Raw genomic sequence first — 20,759 nt, forward strand, 5'->3', positions numbered from 1 at the left:
CACCGAGTGTTGGCTAAAAACAAATTTCATCCATACAAATTAAAAATTGTAAACCAACTTTCAGATGATGACCTCGACCGAAGACTAGAATTCTGTGAAAATATGTCCAGTCAAAGTAACCAACAGTCAGATTACATAAAAACAATTTGTTTTAGTGACGAAAGTACTTTTTCAAATTGTGTTAACACACAATATGAGGTATTGGAGTGACAAAACATACTCAATTTTCAGAAAAAGTAAATATTTGGGCAGGTATTTTGGGAAACCACAATATTTTGGGCCTGTTTGTTTCAATGTCAACTTAACCAGTGAAGTGTATCTGAAAATGCTACAAAACGCAATTGAGCCGTTAATTCTTGAAATTCTGAAAGATAATCAAGATGAATTCATCAACTTGGAAATAACGTTTCAACAAAATGGTGCTCATGCACACTATTATGGTGCAGCAAGATCTTCTCTAGATGAGAAATATCGTGGTAGACGGATTGGACGACGAGGTTTGATAGAATGGCCAAATCGGTCATCGGAACTAACACCATTAGATTTTTTTTCTGTGTGGGGGTACTTGGAATCCAAGGTTTACGCTACAGCACCCAACAGTGTTGACATTTTGAAATAACGAATTGTGGAAGAATATAGGGCAATTTCCCTCGACACAATCGAATGAGTAGGACAAGAGTTTAGCAGTAGTAAACATTACTGTCAGGAAGTAGATAGAGCTCTTCTACTTCTAATACCGTCTCCTTATTCATCTCTGTTAGATGTCCAGTTTTCTTACGTTTATTGCAGCTTTGTTAACCCTTTTATAAAGGTTAAGCAATTCTCTGTTATTTCTCGGTGTATTTTGTGAATATTTTTAATCTTACTTCTCTGTTATCTGTATCTGTATGGACCTACCTTTCCTCTTTTTGACGTTTTTGATCCTTTTCTGTTATGACTAGGTCTTCTACTTGGGTAATATCGTATTTCTTAGTTTTTCTTAGAATTCTTTTACGAATTGTTCCCAATATATAGCTAATAAGTATGTACAATCATCTGTATAAATGTTTCTTTTCTCTTTTTATCAATACGGTGTTCTCTTCAAATATTGTGAAAATAAAAGAAAACAGGAAATTCATTAAGGCATAATATACGTTTTATTAGATCTGGAGTTAAAAAAGGTACATCGAAGTAGAATCTTCCATTATTGTCGTGACAGTCTATTTAATTTTTATCCCTGAACCAATGTATTGTGCATTATATAAGCTGCATGAAATCAAATAGAGTAGTAAAGACGGCAGGAGATGGTTCCCCAATAGGAAGACAATCAGTAGGAAGACCACGTAAAGGCTGGAACCACAACTTACTGGAGACACATTGTAAAACAGACAGAGTCATGTCTACATAAAAAGAAGAAGAATTTACTGTGAATGTGGGCCTTATATCTTCCAAGCTCATCTAACTACACCTTTCCCCTTCAGTTATTCTCTTAGAATAGAAGTAATTCCCTTTCTGACAAGCCTTTCAAGATTTCTTACTTTTTCTTTTGTTGTTTATTCCAATTTTTTTTAATGAAGTGTCTGTTATTGCATAATTGTAGTGACAATATAGTAAATTTTGCTATTTATTATATATTATATTCTTTCCAGCAGCCAATTTACATGAAATACGTATATTTGATATATGTATACTCATTGATATGAGTATAGAATATATTTTCGGTGTGTATAATCATTTTTTGATTATAGTGCGAAATCATCTACATAATTTATTTTATGTTTGGCCATTAAATATGGAATCCTTTATATGTATGAGTTTTAAATTTTTTTTAATAAAAAATTAAAAAAAAAAATATATTTTTTAAATTTTCAAATAAAGCTTTATCCCCAACAAAAACATAAAAAACTGAAATGCCATAAGGTATCAGTTAGAGAGCGTTATAGTTTTTGGTCAGTAGTGTTAATATCCTCCATTCCGTATATTGACTTTTATTATAATCTGTATGTCTAAATTTATTTATAAAATTAAGCATTTATTCATAAAACAGTATCAGAACCTCTTTAAAATTAAGTGGTTTTGAACAATCTGTGTATCTTTCTTCACCCCCGAATGAAATTACCATTACCATTCTACTTACAGTGAAGCTTAACTATATTTTGGATTGAAAATACATTTTAACAACACAACATTAAACATTTTGGATGTTAAATCTGACTTAATTACATACTCTGTTCAATATTTGTATTTTTTACCATTGAGCTTAATTTTTTAAAGACTTTTTCTTCTGAACTGGCCTAAAAATATTCAAAAAAAACGTAAACTCAGATATCTCTTTGCCACTCATCACTTTGTATACATACATCCACGAACTCTACACCCTGCACCGTCATCATTAAAAAATCTTGCACAAGAACAAACATGTCTCACTATCACTCGACATCGTCTTTGCTTGGAGCCCACGGCAGTATCAAATCTCACATCGCATCGTCAGTAACCCAGTCGAAATTCGCTAGTTCGGCACGTACAAAAGCCTATTTACCACCTGCACTGCACACTGAAAGCATGGATTAGCACTTTACGCAATTATTTTTGCTCGAAATCATTGTAGGTGTATGTTGGCTATATGCAGCACGTTTTCAATACGCTAAACGCTAGTTTGGCTTGTCGCATGTGAAGATTCGCAGGTATGTTTGTTTTATTTTTATTTTTATCATTATGTACAGGGGAAGTCGTTGTTCGAATTCACTTGAGACACCACTACCTGTATCTCTACCTGACCGTATTGTAAGATTACAGTGGCACTGTTAAAGTTTGGACTTCACGGAGAACTTTGGAACTCCAAAATTTAACAGTGTTTTGTAGAGTTACAGGCAATGTACGCTTTTCGCTGAACTCGATCATTGATTTTAAAGTAGCTAAATAAAATAGACGAATAATTAAAACAAAAACCATGACTTTATTATTTAAATGTTTTTAAAATTTTAATCTTATTTATATATACAGGGTTTCACAAAAAGATTTGGTCATAAATTATACCACAATTTTTAGGGATGGAAAATAAGTCGATTTTTTTTAATATTGCTCCAAAACGGTTTAAAAAATTTTTTTATGGAATCTCGAGTTTTCTAAATTTTAGAAGGGTTTCTAAACCTTCCCTCCCCCCAACTTTTTTGTAGTATAATATTGGATTAAAAACAGGACGTCAGTAGAATGAAATATTCATTTTACAACTTCTTTATTTTTATATTTGTTTATTTTATTTTTATATTGAATATTTGTTTGTAAAATTATTAATTTACAAGATACAGCCACTTTTTAAATGCAATATTACATTCTTACAAATATTAAGTTTAAACTTTCAATTAGGAACAGAAAATATATTAATTTAATTTAAAAAGTGTTGGTCAATGTGACCTTCCCCTTCCTGTATACAGGCTCTACATCGTTTCAACGATGAATACCGAATATTTTGACAAATCAAATGTCTCGGTTGCAATGCATTAGCAGCTTCCAAAATTCGGTTTATTGTTATTGTTAATACTCTCCTTGTAAAACACTCCAGTTTTTACAAGGAATTTTTAACAAGCTGAATTTTGCAGAGCATATTAATTGTGGGACCCCAAAAAAGTTTACCACTTTTACCCCCGGGCAAAACCCAGCCGGAGGGGTTAAAAACGCAAAAAATCAATTTGCCAAGAATCTGTCCACCGTAGAAAGAAATGTTTCAAATAAAAAATGTAGCTGAGTTAAATTTAAACAAAACTGTTCATAAGCATTTTTTATGTAGAATGAACCGTTCTCTTAGAAACAACGCTTGAAGCAACCGTCGGTTTTGCATGTCAGTTACTTGCGCGAAATCAAGGTTCAATAAAATTTGTATCAGCTCGACGGTAAAAATTCGATATCTTTTTATTTAAGTGACCTATCGACAAAAATCAAGATGCATTTGAAAGGTAAAGAGTTCAGCTTTCGTATGCAGGTTTTGCATTTTTCCGCAAATAAACTCAGATTTTATACAGGTGTTAAATAAATAAACGTGGCGCGATTTTTGCCATTTTTTATGATTCTCACGAGATCAATACAATCTATCCCTTTCATTGACTGGTCACTGTAGAGTTTCGATAATTAGAGCCCAACCTTTAAAACCTATCGCATAAAATTTAGTTTTGAGTTTTGGCAACAAATTTTAGACATTTGAAATATGCTTAAAAAACGCTGGATTTAAACTTTCACACGACAGACGATCTTAAACATTTAAAAAAATTTTTTCACTATTACACTAGTACATTTTTCAAAAGAACAAAACTTCTGCAATAAACTGCGCTCAAACCGTCTTCTTAAATACATTTCCCGTGACGTGTGACCGTTTGTAATGTAAAACATTAAATTCTGCGTTTTTTTCATGTTTCAAATGCCTCATATTTGTTACCACAACTCAAAATTTAAATTTCATGTCATAGGTTTTAAATATTTATCTCTAAAAATGGAAATTTTACTATAACTGGTCAAAGAAAGTGATTAATTTTATTGATCTCACGAGAATCGTAAAAAATGGCAAAAATCGCGCCACCTTAATTTATTTAACACCTTTATAAAAACTGAGTTTATTCTCGGCAAAATACAAAAACTGCATACGGAAGCTGCACTCTTTGCCTTTAAAACGCATCTTGATCTTTGTCGATAGGACATTTGGATCAAAAGATATCGAATTTTTACCGTCGAGTTGTTTATAGGAGAATGTTTCATTCTACACAAAAAATGCTTATAATAATTTTTGTTTAAAATTATCTCAGCTACATTTTATATTTGAAACATTTTTTTCTACGGTGTAAATATTCTTGATAAATAGACTTTTTTGTGTTTTTAGGAGGAAGCCCGGGGGTAAAAGTGGTAAACTTTTTTGCATCTTTTTTGTGGTCCGAAAATTAATATTCTCTGCAAAATTCAGCTTGTTCATATGATTTTTAGGAAAATTTAAATTAAATTGGTATTTTGCCATTTCAGAAAAAACTATCAATTGTTCATTTTCATCTTAATTTTTGAAATAACAGTCAAATCACTATCAAGATAGAGATCACTGCAACAATTTGCCTACTTGAATCATATAATAATAAACTTGATATCAGTATAATTGTATTTTTTTAGCTTGACAATTTCTTGGCTCTATTTCCAAATTAATGATTTTACAAAGAAATGCTAGAAGACAAAAAATTTGGAAAACAGCTATTTCATTCTATTGACGTCCCGATTTTAATCCAATATTATACTACAAAAAAGTTGGGGGCGATAAAGTTTGGAAACCCCCTTAAAATCTAGAAAAATCGAGAAAAAAAATTTTCTCTACTTCGATTTTATTGGCCATGGCATGCTAACACATAATATAAATTTTCATAAAAAAATCTTGAACCGTATTAAAGAAATCGATTTTATTTTATAACTTCAACACCCCGTAAACTTTTTCTGGATGTACTTTTGCATATAGGTGCACCAAATCGACTTATTTTCCTCCCTAAAAATAGTGGTACAATTTATGACCAGTCTGTTTGTGACCCCCTTTAAATTATTATTATTTTTTCAATATTCATCATAAAAATGATATATGTACTACAATTACCAAACTTGCGGTTCACTTTAATATTTCGGATAATCTAATATTCATAATGTCCAGTTATAGATAAAATCCAATAATTATTAATGAAAAATTAGAAAAAGTAAAAATGCCGAACAAAGTCAATTTTAGCGTTCTTAGAGACCGTTTTCCGATAGGTTGGATACTGCGTTTAAAAATAAAAGAGAAATTTGTTTCAAAATATAAATTATATTTTGATTTTATAGTAAAATTCTGTGAAAATATCCATACACAAATTGATATACCGTTGCGTTTCGGTATATAGACATGACGAATGAACGTTGAAATTCAAAAAACCTTGATTATTTCTTACCTGCAAACTAAATTTTGTTTTAATCCAAAGCTTATGGTACTAAAATTACAAATAGTCAAGGATATAACAGTTTTCTGTTCAGTATGCTTTTTATATGCATGGCTGCTTGAAATTTTGACAGTAGGTAGAAAATCGCCCAAAAATTAAAATATTCCCTATGCCAATATGTGCTTTTCCTCTGGGGACGGTGACCACCCCAACTCGGGGGTGGAAAAAGTTTATCAAAAAAAATACGGTAGTCGCTAGAATAGTGAATTTTAAGACAAAAATGTTGTTTTTCGAAAAGTTATATTTTTGAAGTTATTCTTGACAGAAGGTTCACATATTACATATCAAACCGTTTTTAAACGGTCTTTCTCGAATTTAAATTTCAAAATTTAAAAAATTTAAATCTTATTGGAAAAGCTGTGCGGATATAAAATGAAGCTTATAAAACAAAAAGATTTGCTTTTAAATATTATCGTAAACTTAATAGCCGTTATAGCCGTTCGAAGGCAGACTTTTACTCATCGAATACAAAAATCCTAACATTTGATGTTGAATAACCGGAAAATGGTAAGTTTTTCGTGCAAATCTGTTTTAAAGACATTAAAAAACTTAAAATGACCACTGGTAAAAGTGATTTGCATGCAAATTAAGGTAAGTTATAACTAAAATAAAGTCTTTATATTTTTTGTGCAACGGAAAGTAACAAACTCACCCCCGACAAAACTACCCTGTTTGAAACTATTAGTTGTTTAGAGTGATATATGTTTAATGCTCGATTACTGGTCGAATAAATTAACTTTAATCAAATAAAAGGCAGATATGTATCTAGCACAGTTTTTTATTAAATCTTGCCCAAGTACTTTCGCTCCTACAGTATCTTCAGGGGCATTCCATTCTTTTTTTCTATTTTGTGTCCATTCATTTATACACTGTACATTACATTTTCTTCTAATGTCTTCACTTCTCTTTCGATCTCTCAGCGTATTTCCTGTAATTCTTCTCAGTACTCTTATATCTACCGTTTCCAGTAACCTTTGCGTTGTGGCTATGTCGGGTCTTTTTTCTGAGGCATATGCCATTATTGGTCTCACACTGGCTTTATAAATTCTTCGCCTCATCTCAGCGTTAACTCCTTTATTTCTTTAGACTAAAAATTAAACGGGATATGATTGTTTAAAATCTGTATTCGTATGCGTTAGCACCATCTTCAAGCAATTTCACCGCAATCCTTTTTAAAACGAAGGGCTTGAAAAAAATTTAATATGCACCATTTAGTAGTTTATTTTAAAAGCTATAAAGTGATGTAGGTATATTAATTTTTTTTCGAGCCCTTCGTTTTAAAAAGATTGCGCTCAAAGAGCTTGGAAGATGCTGAACGCATGCGAATACAACCTTTAAACAATCAAATCCCGTTAAATTTTTAATTTATAGAAATAAAGACAAAACAAATATCTTCAGTAAAAGGAAGCTGCTTTTTGTGTTTTTTATTTTTCTATTTTAGTTGTTGAGCTATTATGAAAACAAAAGCAAACTTTTTGAGAAAATCTGAAATTAGTATCTTCATTTTAAACTCGGATTTTTCCAAAACTAAATCTTTTAAACCAGTTAAAATGTCAGAATGTAATGTTTGTATATAAATGAAGTAAGTTGTAAATGAACAACGAATAGTTTCCAGGGTAGTTTTGTCGGGGAAGAGTTTGTTATTTTCTGCGTCTCAAAAAATATAAGCGGACTTTATTTTAGTTATAACTTACCAGTGGTAGTTTTAAAGGTTTTTAAAAAACTCCAAAAATAACTCCAAAAATATTACTACTACTACTAAGGATTTCCACAGTTTTCACTGTCTGCCTTCACTCAACCGTTTTCTCCAGTTTTCCCTGTCATTCCAGTCTCCATCTCGCAGGGTTCTTTTCTCCATAGCCTCGTCGATTTCATCTCTGAATGACCTTCGGGGTCTTCCTCTCTTTCTTCTTCCAATCGGGCTCCATTCTGTGATTTTGTTTATCCAGCGTCCTCTGTCCGCTCTTCTGACGTGGCCGTACCAGGATAGTCTCTTCTCCTCTATATAGTCGATTATGTCTGATTGCACTCCCATTCTCCGCTTAATCTCTGCGTTTTCAATTCTGTCTCTTTTTCTAAGTCTACAGCTTCTCCTCAGGAACTCCATTTCTACTGCTCTTATATTATAATATTAACTTTTCGAAAAAACTTCAAAGAACATTTTTGTCTTAGTATTTACTATTCTAGCGACCACTGTGTTTTTTACATAAACTATTTCCAGCCTCGAGTTTGGAGTTTGATATTTGAGCTATGTCTTACCTACTGTCAAAATTTCAAGCAAATCGATGCATATAAAAAAATTGAAGTTTTCTACTCTTTTTATCGTTATATCCTGGACTAAACATAACAGTCAAAAGTGTACCACTTCATATGAAATACTTTCTATTCAATGAGTCAAAAGCTTTTTTGATTACTTTTTTATTTTTACGGTAAGCCTAATACAAATTCAGTTATAACTCATTAAAGGTAATAATTTCGTATTTAACGTTATAATAAATACGTGTCTATTTACTGCTCGTTTTTACTCTACTGGTAATAAATTTTGAATGATGCATCTAGGCCAGGGAAATAAGCAAAAAAGTACCCTGTTTGTAAAACTTATCCGGCCAGTCAAAGGGCAGTTGTTTTGAGTAGAAATAATGCCCTTTCGAAATAGGTTTTGGGGGTTAAACACCCCTAAACCCCCCCTATGGGTGCGCCACTGAGTAGTATGGACCTCTGTAACAAAAACTATGTCTCCTACAGTTGATTTTTTGGACTAATTAATTATTAACAAATTAAGGTCAGAAAATGGTAAATTTTAACTGTTTTCGTCTATCCGTTGATTGAATAACCCAAACAATCAACGGTCTATCAGCAAAAAGTATTTGAAAGAAATTTCAGAGTAATAATCTTATGAGTCATATAAAAACCATCAAAATTTCGTTTTCAAATGTTTATATCCTTATTTGTTGCTTAGAAAGTTGCCAAATAAGTTAGAAATTTCGGTTTTTTTATAAATGTTTATAACTTTTTTAAAAATTGTTCTGAAGCTATTTTCTTGTGGCATTTTAAAGTAATTACTATTTAAATGGGAATAAGCCACAATTAAAGTACGTTTATTGACGTTTCAATTTCCACTTCGGTTTGTATGTTGAGAACGATTTCCGAAGTGGAAATTGAAACGTCAATAAACGTACTTTAACCTTTAATTGTGGCTTATTCCCATTTAAATAGTAATTACTAAATGTTGGGTCTTGTAGTGATTAAAATATGACCAAAATTTCAAAGAGATTGGTCAATAGTTTAAAAGTTTTTTGTTTGTTTATCCCAAATATTTTTGCAACAATATAAGTCAGAAAAGATGAAGTTACAGTAATTCTAAGGATGGTTTATAAAAGAAGAAGGATTATTCTATCGACACTATTAAAAAAAATAAAGAAAAAGAATTTTAAATATTGCAAAATAATTTTGCAAAAAATGTTGAGTTTTTGCTTATAAACAATTAGAATAACTTGTTAAACATTGCCTGCAAGAAAATAATTGTTTCATATTTAGAAAGCCTGCATTTTTTCATAAATTTAAAAGAAAAAAATTTAGCCTAGGACAATTTGGGACGAAGTACGTCCTTTTTTTAATTTATAGCAGCTTTGTTTATAACAAATAAGAGATCTTATTAGGGTCATCTGAAAGAACATGCTTTAAAGTTTTAATGTGGAAAATTCGAAAAAGATTGCATTTTAATGGAATCGTCCACAAAGCTTCAAAAATGTAAGTCGCGGCCAGTTTTGAAAGTCGCGGGAGCGATGAAGGGGAAGGAGCTTTTAATTGTATATCTGGTTCTTGTTTATGGATTTCGACGTTTATTTTTTTAATTTGCATTCTGTTCTGTTCCTTGCTTTGTTTTTCCAGTTGGTAATCTTAAGTATTTTCGGATTTTGTTCCACTTGTTCCATGTATCTAAGTTCGGGTCTTCCCTTTGACCTTATTCCTACTGGTGTTTGCCTCATTATATGTTTTGATTTTTCAGTCTCCAACATCCGTTCAACATGGCCCATCCAGCGCAGACGTCCGATCTTTATGGATGTTATGACCTCGGGTTCATTGTATGCTGTGTATAGTTCAAAATTATATCTTCTGCGCCATATGTCATTTTCTTTCACCCCCTTATATATGTGTCTAAGGATTTTTCGTTCAAACGTATCTAATAGGTTCTCATCGCTTTTTGACACTGTTTATGTCTCTGATCCATATACAAGGACCGGTTTTATCAGGGTCTTGTATATTTTGCATTTGCTTTTTCTTGTAATGTTGTTATATCTTAGATGTTTAATTAGTCCATTATATGTTTTATTAGCGATATGTATTCTTCTCTTAACTTCTTCACTGACATTGTTATCTGCGGTAACTAGTGAACCTAGATATGTAAAATTTTTCACGATTTCGATGTTATAGTCTCCTATTGTCAGATTCTGTAGGTTTCTTTGGCCTGTCGATTTGCTGGCCTTCTTGTATTTGGTTTTTATTTCGTTAATGTTTAGGCCACTGTTTTGTGCCGCTCTTTCTATCGCATTAAATGCTTCTATCATCTCTCTTTCGCTTCTAGCTATGATATCAACATCATCTGCAAATGCCAATATTTGTACACTTTTTGTTATTATTGTTCCTCTGGTGTTGACTTTTGACTCTCTAATTGTTTTCTCTAATGTGATGTTGAATAGAATACAGGATAGGGCATCTCCCTCTCGTAGGCCCGTTCTCACATGAATTGTATCTGTTAGTGCGTTTTGAATTCGAATTTTGCTTTGTACTTTAAGTGTTTCTTTTACTATATCAACGAGTTGAGTTGAAATATTAAACTCTTTCTCTTATTAAAGAGATGCTGTGTGTCTTTATTAAATTCACTAGTCTTTTCCAAGATTTGCCTCAAGACGAAGATCGGATCTATTGTGGACCGCATATGGTCCCAATCTTTCATACACAATATTTGACAGTATTTTATATGCCACAGTTAGTAGCGTTATTTCCCGGTAGTTTTTACATTGAAGCTGATCTCCCTTTTTATGTAGTGGGATAATTACTCCGGTATTCCAGTCTTGTGGCAGTTGTTTATTATTCCATATGTTCACTATTAGTTCGTGTATCGCATTCAATAGGGAGTCCCCGCCTTCTTTTATTAATTCTGCGCTAATGTTGTCTAATCCAGGTGACTTGTTGTTTTTCAGTCTGGTAACTGCTTCTTGCATTTCAAGCTTGCTGTTGCTTCTTGCATTTCTTGCTCTTTTCTTTCTGCGATGTATTTTCTTCTCTTCCCTCCTTAGCATTCTATATTCCTCCTCTGCCTTTCGTGGTCTATGTCGTTGTTGTAGACGTTGATATGCATTATCTTTCCTCTCTGTTATGTTACGACACTCTTCGTCGAACCACTGTCCTTCAGTTGATTTGAGCTTTTTTTGTAGACCCAGGGTCTCTTTGGCCGCGTCTTGTATGATGTTTTTACACACTTCCCATTCTCTGTTTATATCTTAGTGCTTTTGTCTGTTTTCTAGCCTTCCTTTTATATATTCTTTGTATATTGCCTTTTTGCTGTTGTCTGCTAAGTTTTTTATTTCATATTTTTCAATTTTGGATCCCTTTTATTTTTTAATGTTTGAGATTCTGCTTCTCTTATTCTACTTTCTACTGGGTAGTGATCCGAGTCTGCACTTGCCCCTCGTCTGCTGCATACGTTTGGTACGTCTGAGTGATGTCCAGAGTCAATAATAACATGATCGATCGTGTTTACTGTAACCCCATCTGGAGATCTCCACGTTCCCTTATGAATATTTTTTCGCTGGAAGCATGTGCTGGCAATGACCATGTTAAGGGAAGTTGCTAGATTTATTAGTCTGATTTCATTGTCATTGGATACCTCATGAAGGCTGTGCTTACCTGTAGTTGGTAGGTATTGTTGTTCTTTTCCTATTTTTGCGTTGAGATCACCATAAATAATTTTGATGTCATTCTTTGGGCATGAGTGGTATGCAGCTTCTAGTTCTTCATAGAATTTTTTGTTGAATTGAAGACGTATATATTAATCATAAGTATTTTTGACTGATTTTGCAACTTTCTAAGCAATAAATAAGGACAGGAACATTTAAAAAATGCCGTTTTGAAGGTTTTTATATTACTTATAAGTTTTTTACTCTCAAATTTGTTTCAAATACTTTTTTGACCTTAATTTGTTAATAACTAATTAAGCCCAAGAATTCGACTACAGGAAACATATAGGTTCTTGTAATAGAGGTTCATACTACTTAAAACAATTGTCGTTTGCCTGGCTAGACGAGTGTCACGAAAAAAGCTTATTTTCTTGATCTAATCGTACAATTTTCAAACGGGCAACAATGTATTATGTACTTTGAAACGTCCTAAAAGACGCCTAAACGGTTTGATCGACACAAAGTGTTACTTGTTAAATTATTTGAATTAATGGAATGTCATCCTCAAGGACGACTTTCCGGTTAGAGGGTTAATTTCCTAAAGTATCTTGTTTTTGTCTTGAGAGGTATGTTATAATACGCTATCTTAAATTGTTTCAAAACTCGCCACAACCGTGTTTTCTGTAAAACAAATATAACTTTTTGTTATAATAGAAAATTTTCCTGAACTTTGATAGTTTTGTACTTATTTTGAAAAAAAAGATGTTGTTTTTAAAAATTTCAAAAATATTTTTTTCACTGGACCACGTTTTTTTCAAAATTATTCATTTTAAATTGTTTAATTTTTTGGATCCTATTACTGATGTTAAAAGAGTGAATTTGAAATGGATAACATTTAATTATTTCAATTAGGACAGAAATAGCCAGGGAAGTATTGTAACTACCTTCTTCATATGCTAAAGAGTTCTACAAAGTCCCATTTTAATGCTTTTTAAGTACTTTAAAAAAAGTACCAATTTTTCCAGTAAAACTAATCATTTTCATGTTATTCTTTGTTGAATTTTTAAAATTTTTGGTTAAAAACGAAATTGTCACCTTCAATGAGTTTTAACTGGGTTTGGTATTAGGCTTACAGCAAAAATAAATTCATCTTTTGTAGGCAACATTTTATACGTTAACGGTGTTTTCGATAAAATGTCAAGTTTTTGAGTTATTCATGAAAAATAGTTTGAAAACAAGAAAAATTTCAATTTTCCATCAGGAAGTCTATAAGTAGATATTAATTTTTGAAAAAACTCATAGGACATTTTTTGGCTTAGAATCACTAATCCTCAACTTGGGGTGGCTTCAATCCCCAAGATAAAATCACAATTCGGTATAGAATAGATTTACAAGTTGAGGATAAATAGAGGTTAATTCAAAAATGTCATCAAAATCGGTGCGTTGATAGAAATCACAGGTTATACCATATTTTTACCGTGGTAGACTGGAGTAATATTTTTAATAGTTTTTAATCCGGTCTATATAGACATTTGAAATAACAAAAATTGCCGGAAAGCTAGGGTATACCATAACAAATAAAGTTTTAAAAGTCCTCATCGATCCCATGTGTGCAACAAAAATTATTCGGGGTCAAAGGTCAAAATTTGAGATTTTTTTGGATTTTTTTCGAAAACATTAAGTTTTATCAAAAAAAAACTTACAACTTAAGTTGTAGATCTTAAAATTCTCTACAAAAATAGTCCTTACTATTTTTTTCCTAAGAGGTGCCATTCCTGAGATATCGCGATTCTAAGAGTCACATTATACATGATATGCACACGTTTCCACACCACCTGTGAGGTAATGTACTCGGGGCTTTTTTTTACAGTGGTTTCCCCTGTAGGCATACTCCACTAACTGTTTTGACAGTTTTAGAATAATTTAAGGAAACAATACCGGTCAAGTTCTAGATATTACCTTATTATTGATATTGCTATTGATTATTAAGGTAACTATTGTTTTGATTTCTTTAGATATTTTAATCAGATTCATATTCTTGAAAGTCTACTTCAACAGTCAAGTCTTCTTCGATTTCATCTTCTTCCTCTACCTTTTGCTGGATGTTCAAAAATTGTTCAAATGTGACTGAGTCATTGGTCTCTTCATTAAAATCACAGGAGTCTTCCTCTGTTGTACTAAACTGGACATTTGAGCAATACTGACCTTGGCAATTGGTACACGCTAGAGAACACAGCAACCCGACTTTTTTACATCCACATTTGACACTACAACCTTTTTTGCAATTGCAAAAAATAGTGTTAAGGAGTTTTTCTGGAGCAGGTGAGAGTAAGGTTTTAATCGGTTCCAGAGTATTGTCTGTTAATTTCCAACCCCAGTCTTCTGAATTCAGTTCATTGCCTAGCCATGTTTGAACTTGATAATATACTCGATACAAATGTTGAAAAGCAGATGCTGATGCTGGAGGAAGACATTATAGTTGTACTTGTTTCTTGTTTCGCGTATTTTTTACAAAAGTTAAGTATCGGTATTTATCAAGACAACTAATTTTTTTGAAGCTTCATAAACCACAAGAAGAAAGCGAATTCCTTCCGTAATTATTGTTTGCGGTGTGGAATCAAGTTCTGTAAAAACTTTACAGCAGTCAGTCAAATCTTTTTTTTTTTTCGAATAATTTAAGTACTGAAGTTTTGCCCCTTCTGTACATTGCTGACGTAGTGTCGCAGCCGGTTATCGCATGTAAAAATAAAATGTGCTTTTCGCATTTGGGATAAGCAGATAAACTTTTCGAAGAATATATCTCTGTTCGCTGTTGAACCCTTCCAGGTTTCAGAAAATAAATAACTATCTACTGGAGTCCTTGCAGTAAGCAGTACTAACAAATCAACATCTTCACCAACTACAATTGTTGTGTTTGTTGCCACATCTGCTTACATCTGCTTCATTTTTAGCTTGTTTCACTTCAATATTCACAGCTGTTAATTTGTCAGTTAACATGGAAATGAAACGAGATTTATTATTAATGTTAGCGAAAAATTGTTGTTGATTCGCTGCAACTGTTATATTTTCATCTGTAGCCATTGTTAAGAATTGTTCAATACTGTAGCCATTGTTAAGAATAGACAATCTGTTCTTTTTTAAACAATGGTATAGCCAAATGTTTTTCAAGGCCACGTGGATAGAGGAAATTCAGTTTGGGACTGATTATCTTTTGAAGAAATATTTTCAGAATAGTATAATATATAAAAGAGACACAAATAGGCATTTATACTTGTCTTAAGTGCCTGATATGTATATACGTGGCTTATATGTGCATATAATGTATAATGTAACTTTTAAAATCGCGATATCTCAGGAATGGTAACTCTTAGGAAAAAAATTGTAAGGACTATTTTTGTAGAGAATGTTAAGATCTACAACTTTGGTTTGAGGTTTTTTTTTTGATAAAGCTTACCGTTTTCGAGAAAAATCCAAAAAATCTCAAATTTTGACCTTTGACCCCTAATAACTTTTGTTGCACACATGTAATCAATGGGGACTTTTAAAATTTTATTTGTTATGGTAAACTCCAGCTCTCCACCAAAATTTGGCTTTCCTGCAATTTGTCTTATTTGTCAACTATTTTGATGTCTAAGTTGACCGGATCATTTATCTAGAGCCATAATCATCCCTTTTTTAATAACTATATATTTTTTTATTTCTCTCTCCGGTTTTCTTATTTAAACGTTTAATTTTTTATTTAGCTTGAGAATATGCATAAAGTTTTACCAGAGATATATTATTACGTAGATAACAAGTTCTTAATTTTTTTATATCAATCATGCCGTTTCTCTTATCAATTTATATATAAGATAAAATATTCCCCTAGATTTCCGTATCAATATGTCCCTTAATCAATGTCGAACAGACGAGTAACAATGCGTCATTCTAAAAACTACTTAAATATATGTACATAATGGGTAAATATTTTGCTTTTCTAAAAATAAACTAAATAATAATAGTCTTAGATACAACATGCATGTTGTGTGTTTTGAGTGCATGGTTTTTGTGTGTTTTTCTAGAATAATATTACTTAATTTGAAAAGTATATAAGTTAAACTTAATTCCTATCTGCAATATTTCAAATTGGTGTTTTTGTTCAATGTCTACATTTATTTAAAAGTTATACTACAATAATTTGTATTATATCCTTATGTGAGAACGATCTAAAATAAAATAAAATCTGGTATGGCACGTTACGGGAACCCTTTTAACTTTGTTTTATAAAACATACTATAACCTTTGCCTACTATTAAAAACATGAATTTTGTTGTAATCTACAAATTACTGTACTCTACAATCTATTTATTTTCAATAACGTTACAATGACTTTATAATCATATTTGAATTATATATCCAATCTTACAGATCTTCAATTTTAAATTTGTAACATCCTAGCCCTAGATTATTACAAGTAATTCCAGTTTGTTTTACTAAACAATTAGATTTCATTATAAGTATTTCAACACAGATTATAATATGAATAAAAAAAAGATTTTGTAGCATTGACCATATTTCACAAAATTGAATTTATCAATGGTTTTATAGGTCGTGGTCTGGAATTACTTCTTCGTGATATTCCGTCACCAACTGCGGCTGATATTATCAAAGCCGGTGCGGCAACAGTCGTAGCTTTCTATGGCTCGCTGATAATCATACAGCTCGTCAGTGGGTCTTTAAGACCGTTACTGCATCGCATTTGATGTCTGCCCAATTGTAAACGAATTCAGGAAGAAATAATTTCAGACCACGGCCTATAAAATCAATGTACCCTTATATTGAACTTAATTTCACTTTTATCATATCGAAATACACCACATGTATTTTTTAATTGTCTTTTTAGTTCTTGTCCCAATTAGTCCATATTGTACTATATTGAAAATAAATAATTTAAGATATATCTATATAACCTGGTTAGAGTGCCGATATTAATCTTATTCCTGTTTTCAGAACGAGTACAGAGTCCGACCAAGCAACTTCCCAGTCCAACCCAACCTCCAGGAAGTCCAAAAAACGTCCAAAATAGTCCACAAGAGATGTATCGATATGGTTATGGTGACCAGCTGTTGGATATGGATACCAACAGGTTTAATCAGTATTACCTTCCTCGGGGTACCAACATGTACTCTACACTGCCTTCCAAGAAAACTCAATTTTTCAATAACGAACTCAAGGCGGAGAGATCTGTCACGCCAGATATTACTAGGGGCCTAGAAAGAAACACTTATTTCGATCAACGAAGCGGCGTTCAAAGGACAGAACACACCATATTGAATCAACGATTGGGCATTCCAGTGCAAATGCCTGACATCAATCGTCTGCACCTCCATTTTGTGCCTTCAACCTACACACCTCAAAAAAACGACTCTCTGAAATATATATCCCAACCAAATATATATGAAGAAGCAGATTCTATTAGAATATCTCCTATAGATCCTAGAAACTCAGCAGGATTTCAGTCCTCAACTCCATCAGGTAAGACTGAGCTCAGGGCAGCGTCCAATTTAGAAAATAAACTTCTATCTCCAAAGAAATCAACAATGTCAAATGAAGAACTATATGCCGTTATTCACAAGAGTAAAAAAAAGATGAATATTGAAGCAGAAGATTCGCCGAGATCGTCACCTCTAACAGTACAAGAACCTTCCAAAAAACCAACGAAATCTCCAGAAACTGGATACATAGGTGACAAATCTAGATCTAGATTGAGCTGGTCACCTAGTAAAGGGGAATATATAGATTTTAATGAAGATATAGACAAACTATCGCCTCCAAATGACTCAAGAACTCGACAAAGTTGGGCTTGCAGCGATAGAAAACCAAAGCCTAAACAAACCTCTACACTGGATTTTAAAAGACTACTCTTACAAAAATCAAGTTCCAATTCTCCGAAAAAGCTCTCAGCTGTTGAACAGCTGAAGATGTCTAAACAACAAATTAAGCCTTCTCCGCAAAAACTCCAACCCGAAATGAATATTTTGGACCTAAGCGCCTCTCCTCGGAGCTTAGTAAACAGGAAGTTCGTGCATAACCCTCCTGGATCTCCGAACCGAGAGCAAAAACCTTTAACGAAAGTCTTATCTCCCAGGTCCCAATGGCGCTTTGCCAGTCCAAGAAGCGACGTTCTCTCCTCCCCAATCCTAGAAGATTGCAGAGAAGACGAAAGTCCGAACAGTTCCGGTGAGAGAAAAAAGTCTCCCAAGAATCGCAGCTCAAACTCTAACACAGAGACATCTCCTAAGGGGATGCCTCGACAAACGGATTCCAAGCCCTATACCTCGGCTACTCAGAGACTTTACGCTCAAAGAGCTCAATTCTTCAGCCCAGTGACGCCGAAAAACAGTCAGGTTAAGAACCAAGAGAAAGACAAAAAGACTTCTCCACCTACTTTAGAAACCGCGTTTTAGTTTTAGGTTTTTTATTATATAATTTTAGCAGGGTGTTTCCAAAAGAGGAAGTATTAAAAAAATCAAATTTTTTATTAGGTATTTTATGTTCAACACTGGTTTTCTTAATAAATGAACATTGTTCTACATATTAAGATTATTATTGCTCAAACAAATGATACCAGGTGTTGTTTGTCAATGTGCACAATATTTTAGTTTCTTATATTTTATCTTTCAGTTATCCCTGAAGATTTATTAAAAAAACCGTATTTGTTATATACGTCCTCTACGTTGTATGTATTCTTGGCTATTCCTTATCTATAGTTATTTCCTTGTTAACGTTCGTTGTTTTCAATTTTTTACTCAACTCATTTATTAATTTCTCTGTTTGAGTTCTTTATTAAACTGAAAATTTTCAAAAATGATTTTTCAAAAATATCTTTTTGAACCACCCTGTAGTTAGAGTTAATTTAGGATTTCGGTTATTTATTCGTTACTTCTAGTCCTTGAAGAACTACTTTTTTCATTTTTATACAATTAAAGGTTTTTCAAATCTTGTAATGTACAAAAATTAGATGTATATAAATTTTCTGTCGAAGCTTCCAACACAACAAATTTAGTAAGGTTGCCTTAAATTATTGTAAATCTTAATATATTGGTTTTGTAAATAAACGTTTTGAATTGCATTTTTATATATCACATGTTAATTTTATTTCCACAACTTCGCAATATCAGCATGTAAAACGCTGGACACCAGAACTGTAACCATAATCACAAGAAGCCTCCAAACCGCCCTTACATTATATTTTATTAAAATAAAATGCAAATAATAACAGGAAGCCTGTTTAAAATAGGCATTACCACAAAACCAGAAGTTTAAATAAAAAAGAACCAGGAAAGCAAAAAAACAAATAGCGGCAAGCATTGTCTTAAAGAATTTCTACGGCTTGCGAAAGTAGATTTAATATCACGCTGAGCAAAGAAATAAGTGAACTAACTGTAACTAATAGAAACAAAAAAAAATAAACGTGAGTACCTGGACTAGTTACCTCACTGATTTGTTTAAGACCACCGAAGATCGAATCCTATTACAAAGTGTAGACATAATTTACTGAAAATATAATCGTGTCCATAAGAGGAGATCACCGAAGCATTAAAGAACCTGAAAACTGTAGTCTTCAGGTTAACACAAAATTCCAATCGACCGGTTAAAAGCATAGTTGAAATATACTTGCTGCACATTTAAGAATACATATCCCAAAAATTAGTGAATACCAGACAACTTACAGTTTGATGAGGTACTAGTACCATCAATAATACTTGAAAATTGCAATAAGAGAAATAAGCGGTTGTGATGAGGTTTTTTTGGTATAAGGAAAAATCATACTATTACGTCGTGGTCTACTGTTGCTTTATAGATCTATATATGCATAACATACTGTTAGATCTTATTATAACAATTGAAAGCATATACAGTACCTCAATAACCAGGACAAAATTAACAACTACAGATACAGATCCTTTACCACTCGAGGGAGGCATACGTCAGGGACTCACTGCTGTTTTACGACTGAATTATCAACAAGGTACGAAGTAGGTATGTAGTAATAAAGTAGGTAAAAATATATATTATTTGATGTGCAAACGATACCGTAATTGTTGAAGAGTGAACATGGTCTAAAGATATTCCAAAAATCCAATACGTTTGGAAGTGGATGACCAAATAATTCACCAAAAAGAATTTTACCTTCTTAGAAATACTTACACAAAGCTATGGGATGCAGAAGCTGAACTTTGAATAGACACTAGTGAAGAAAGTGCACTAACACTGAACGTTAAAAAAAACAAATTTATAACACAATTGTAAAAACAAGAGAAGGGCTGGTAGAAATATTTAACGAATACAAATATGTGGGTACGATTGTTAATGAGAATATATTTTAAAAAAATAAACAGAAAGACAAGCTATAGCAGAATTTAATAAGATCATAATAGTGCAATGCGGTAGTGACCTTGGCTAACAACTGAAAAGAATATTGCGCTCATATAAATTTTCAGTATTGAATCAGGATAGGGTCTTGGAATCTTGATGAAGGTAATAGATGCGCTTAAAATAAGGAGAGTACAAATTGCTTGCATTTAAGAGACTAGGTGAAGGATACAAATTGTAGTATGTAGGGAAAGTAGTGAAATACTTACTTGATAAAGAAGTGTTGAATGTTGTGTGTGAGCATGCTCCTCAAGTCGGTCTGGCTGAGAATGAAAGAAAAGCTTTCTCTGGTCAATTATGAAACATAGGTACTAAGTGATATTCCATAAGAGGAGTGTCATAATAGTTGGGTGATTCTACTGCACATGTAGGCCAATCCAAGAAAAAGTATGAAGCAGTATATTGAAGACTAGGCTTTAGAATTAGAAATTAAGTTAAATATATGCTGGAATCAGCAATGCCATTAGATATGGCG

The 20,759-nt window shown here is 32.5% G+C and overlaps 1 protein-coding gene across 2 annotated transcripts in view; it reads left to right on the forward strand.

The window, feature by feature from the left end:
* The window catches only part of gukh (NHS actin remodeling regulator GUK-holder), a 597,577-nt gene extending 578,584 nt beyond the window's left edge, over positions 1-18,993 (forward strand). For both annotated transcript variants that reach the window (XM_072529622.1, XM_072529623.1), the window contains exon 6: positions 16,859-18,993. In XM_072529622.1, coding sequence (XP_072385723.1) covers positions 16,859-18,315 — 1,457 coding nt within the window. In that variant the 3' untranslated portion in view covers positions 18,316-18,993. The remainder of the gene's footprint in view (positions 1-16,858) is intronic.
* Positions 18,994-20,759: the final 1,766 nt, after the last annotated feature.

The sequence above is a fragment of the Diabrotica undecimpunctata genome, chromosome 4 (assembly GCF_040954645.1).
Source record: "Diabrotica undecimpunctata isolate CICGRU chromosome 4, icDiaUnde3, whole genome shotgun sequence".
NCBI lineage: Eukaryota > Metazoa > Arthropoda > Insecta > Coleoptera > Chrysomelidae > Diabrotica > Diabrotica undecimpunctata.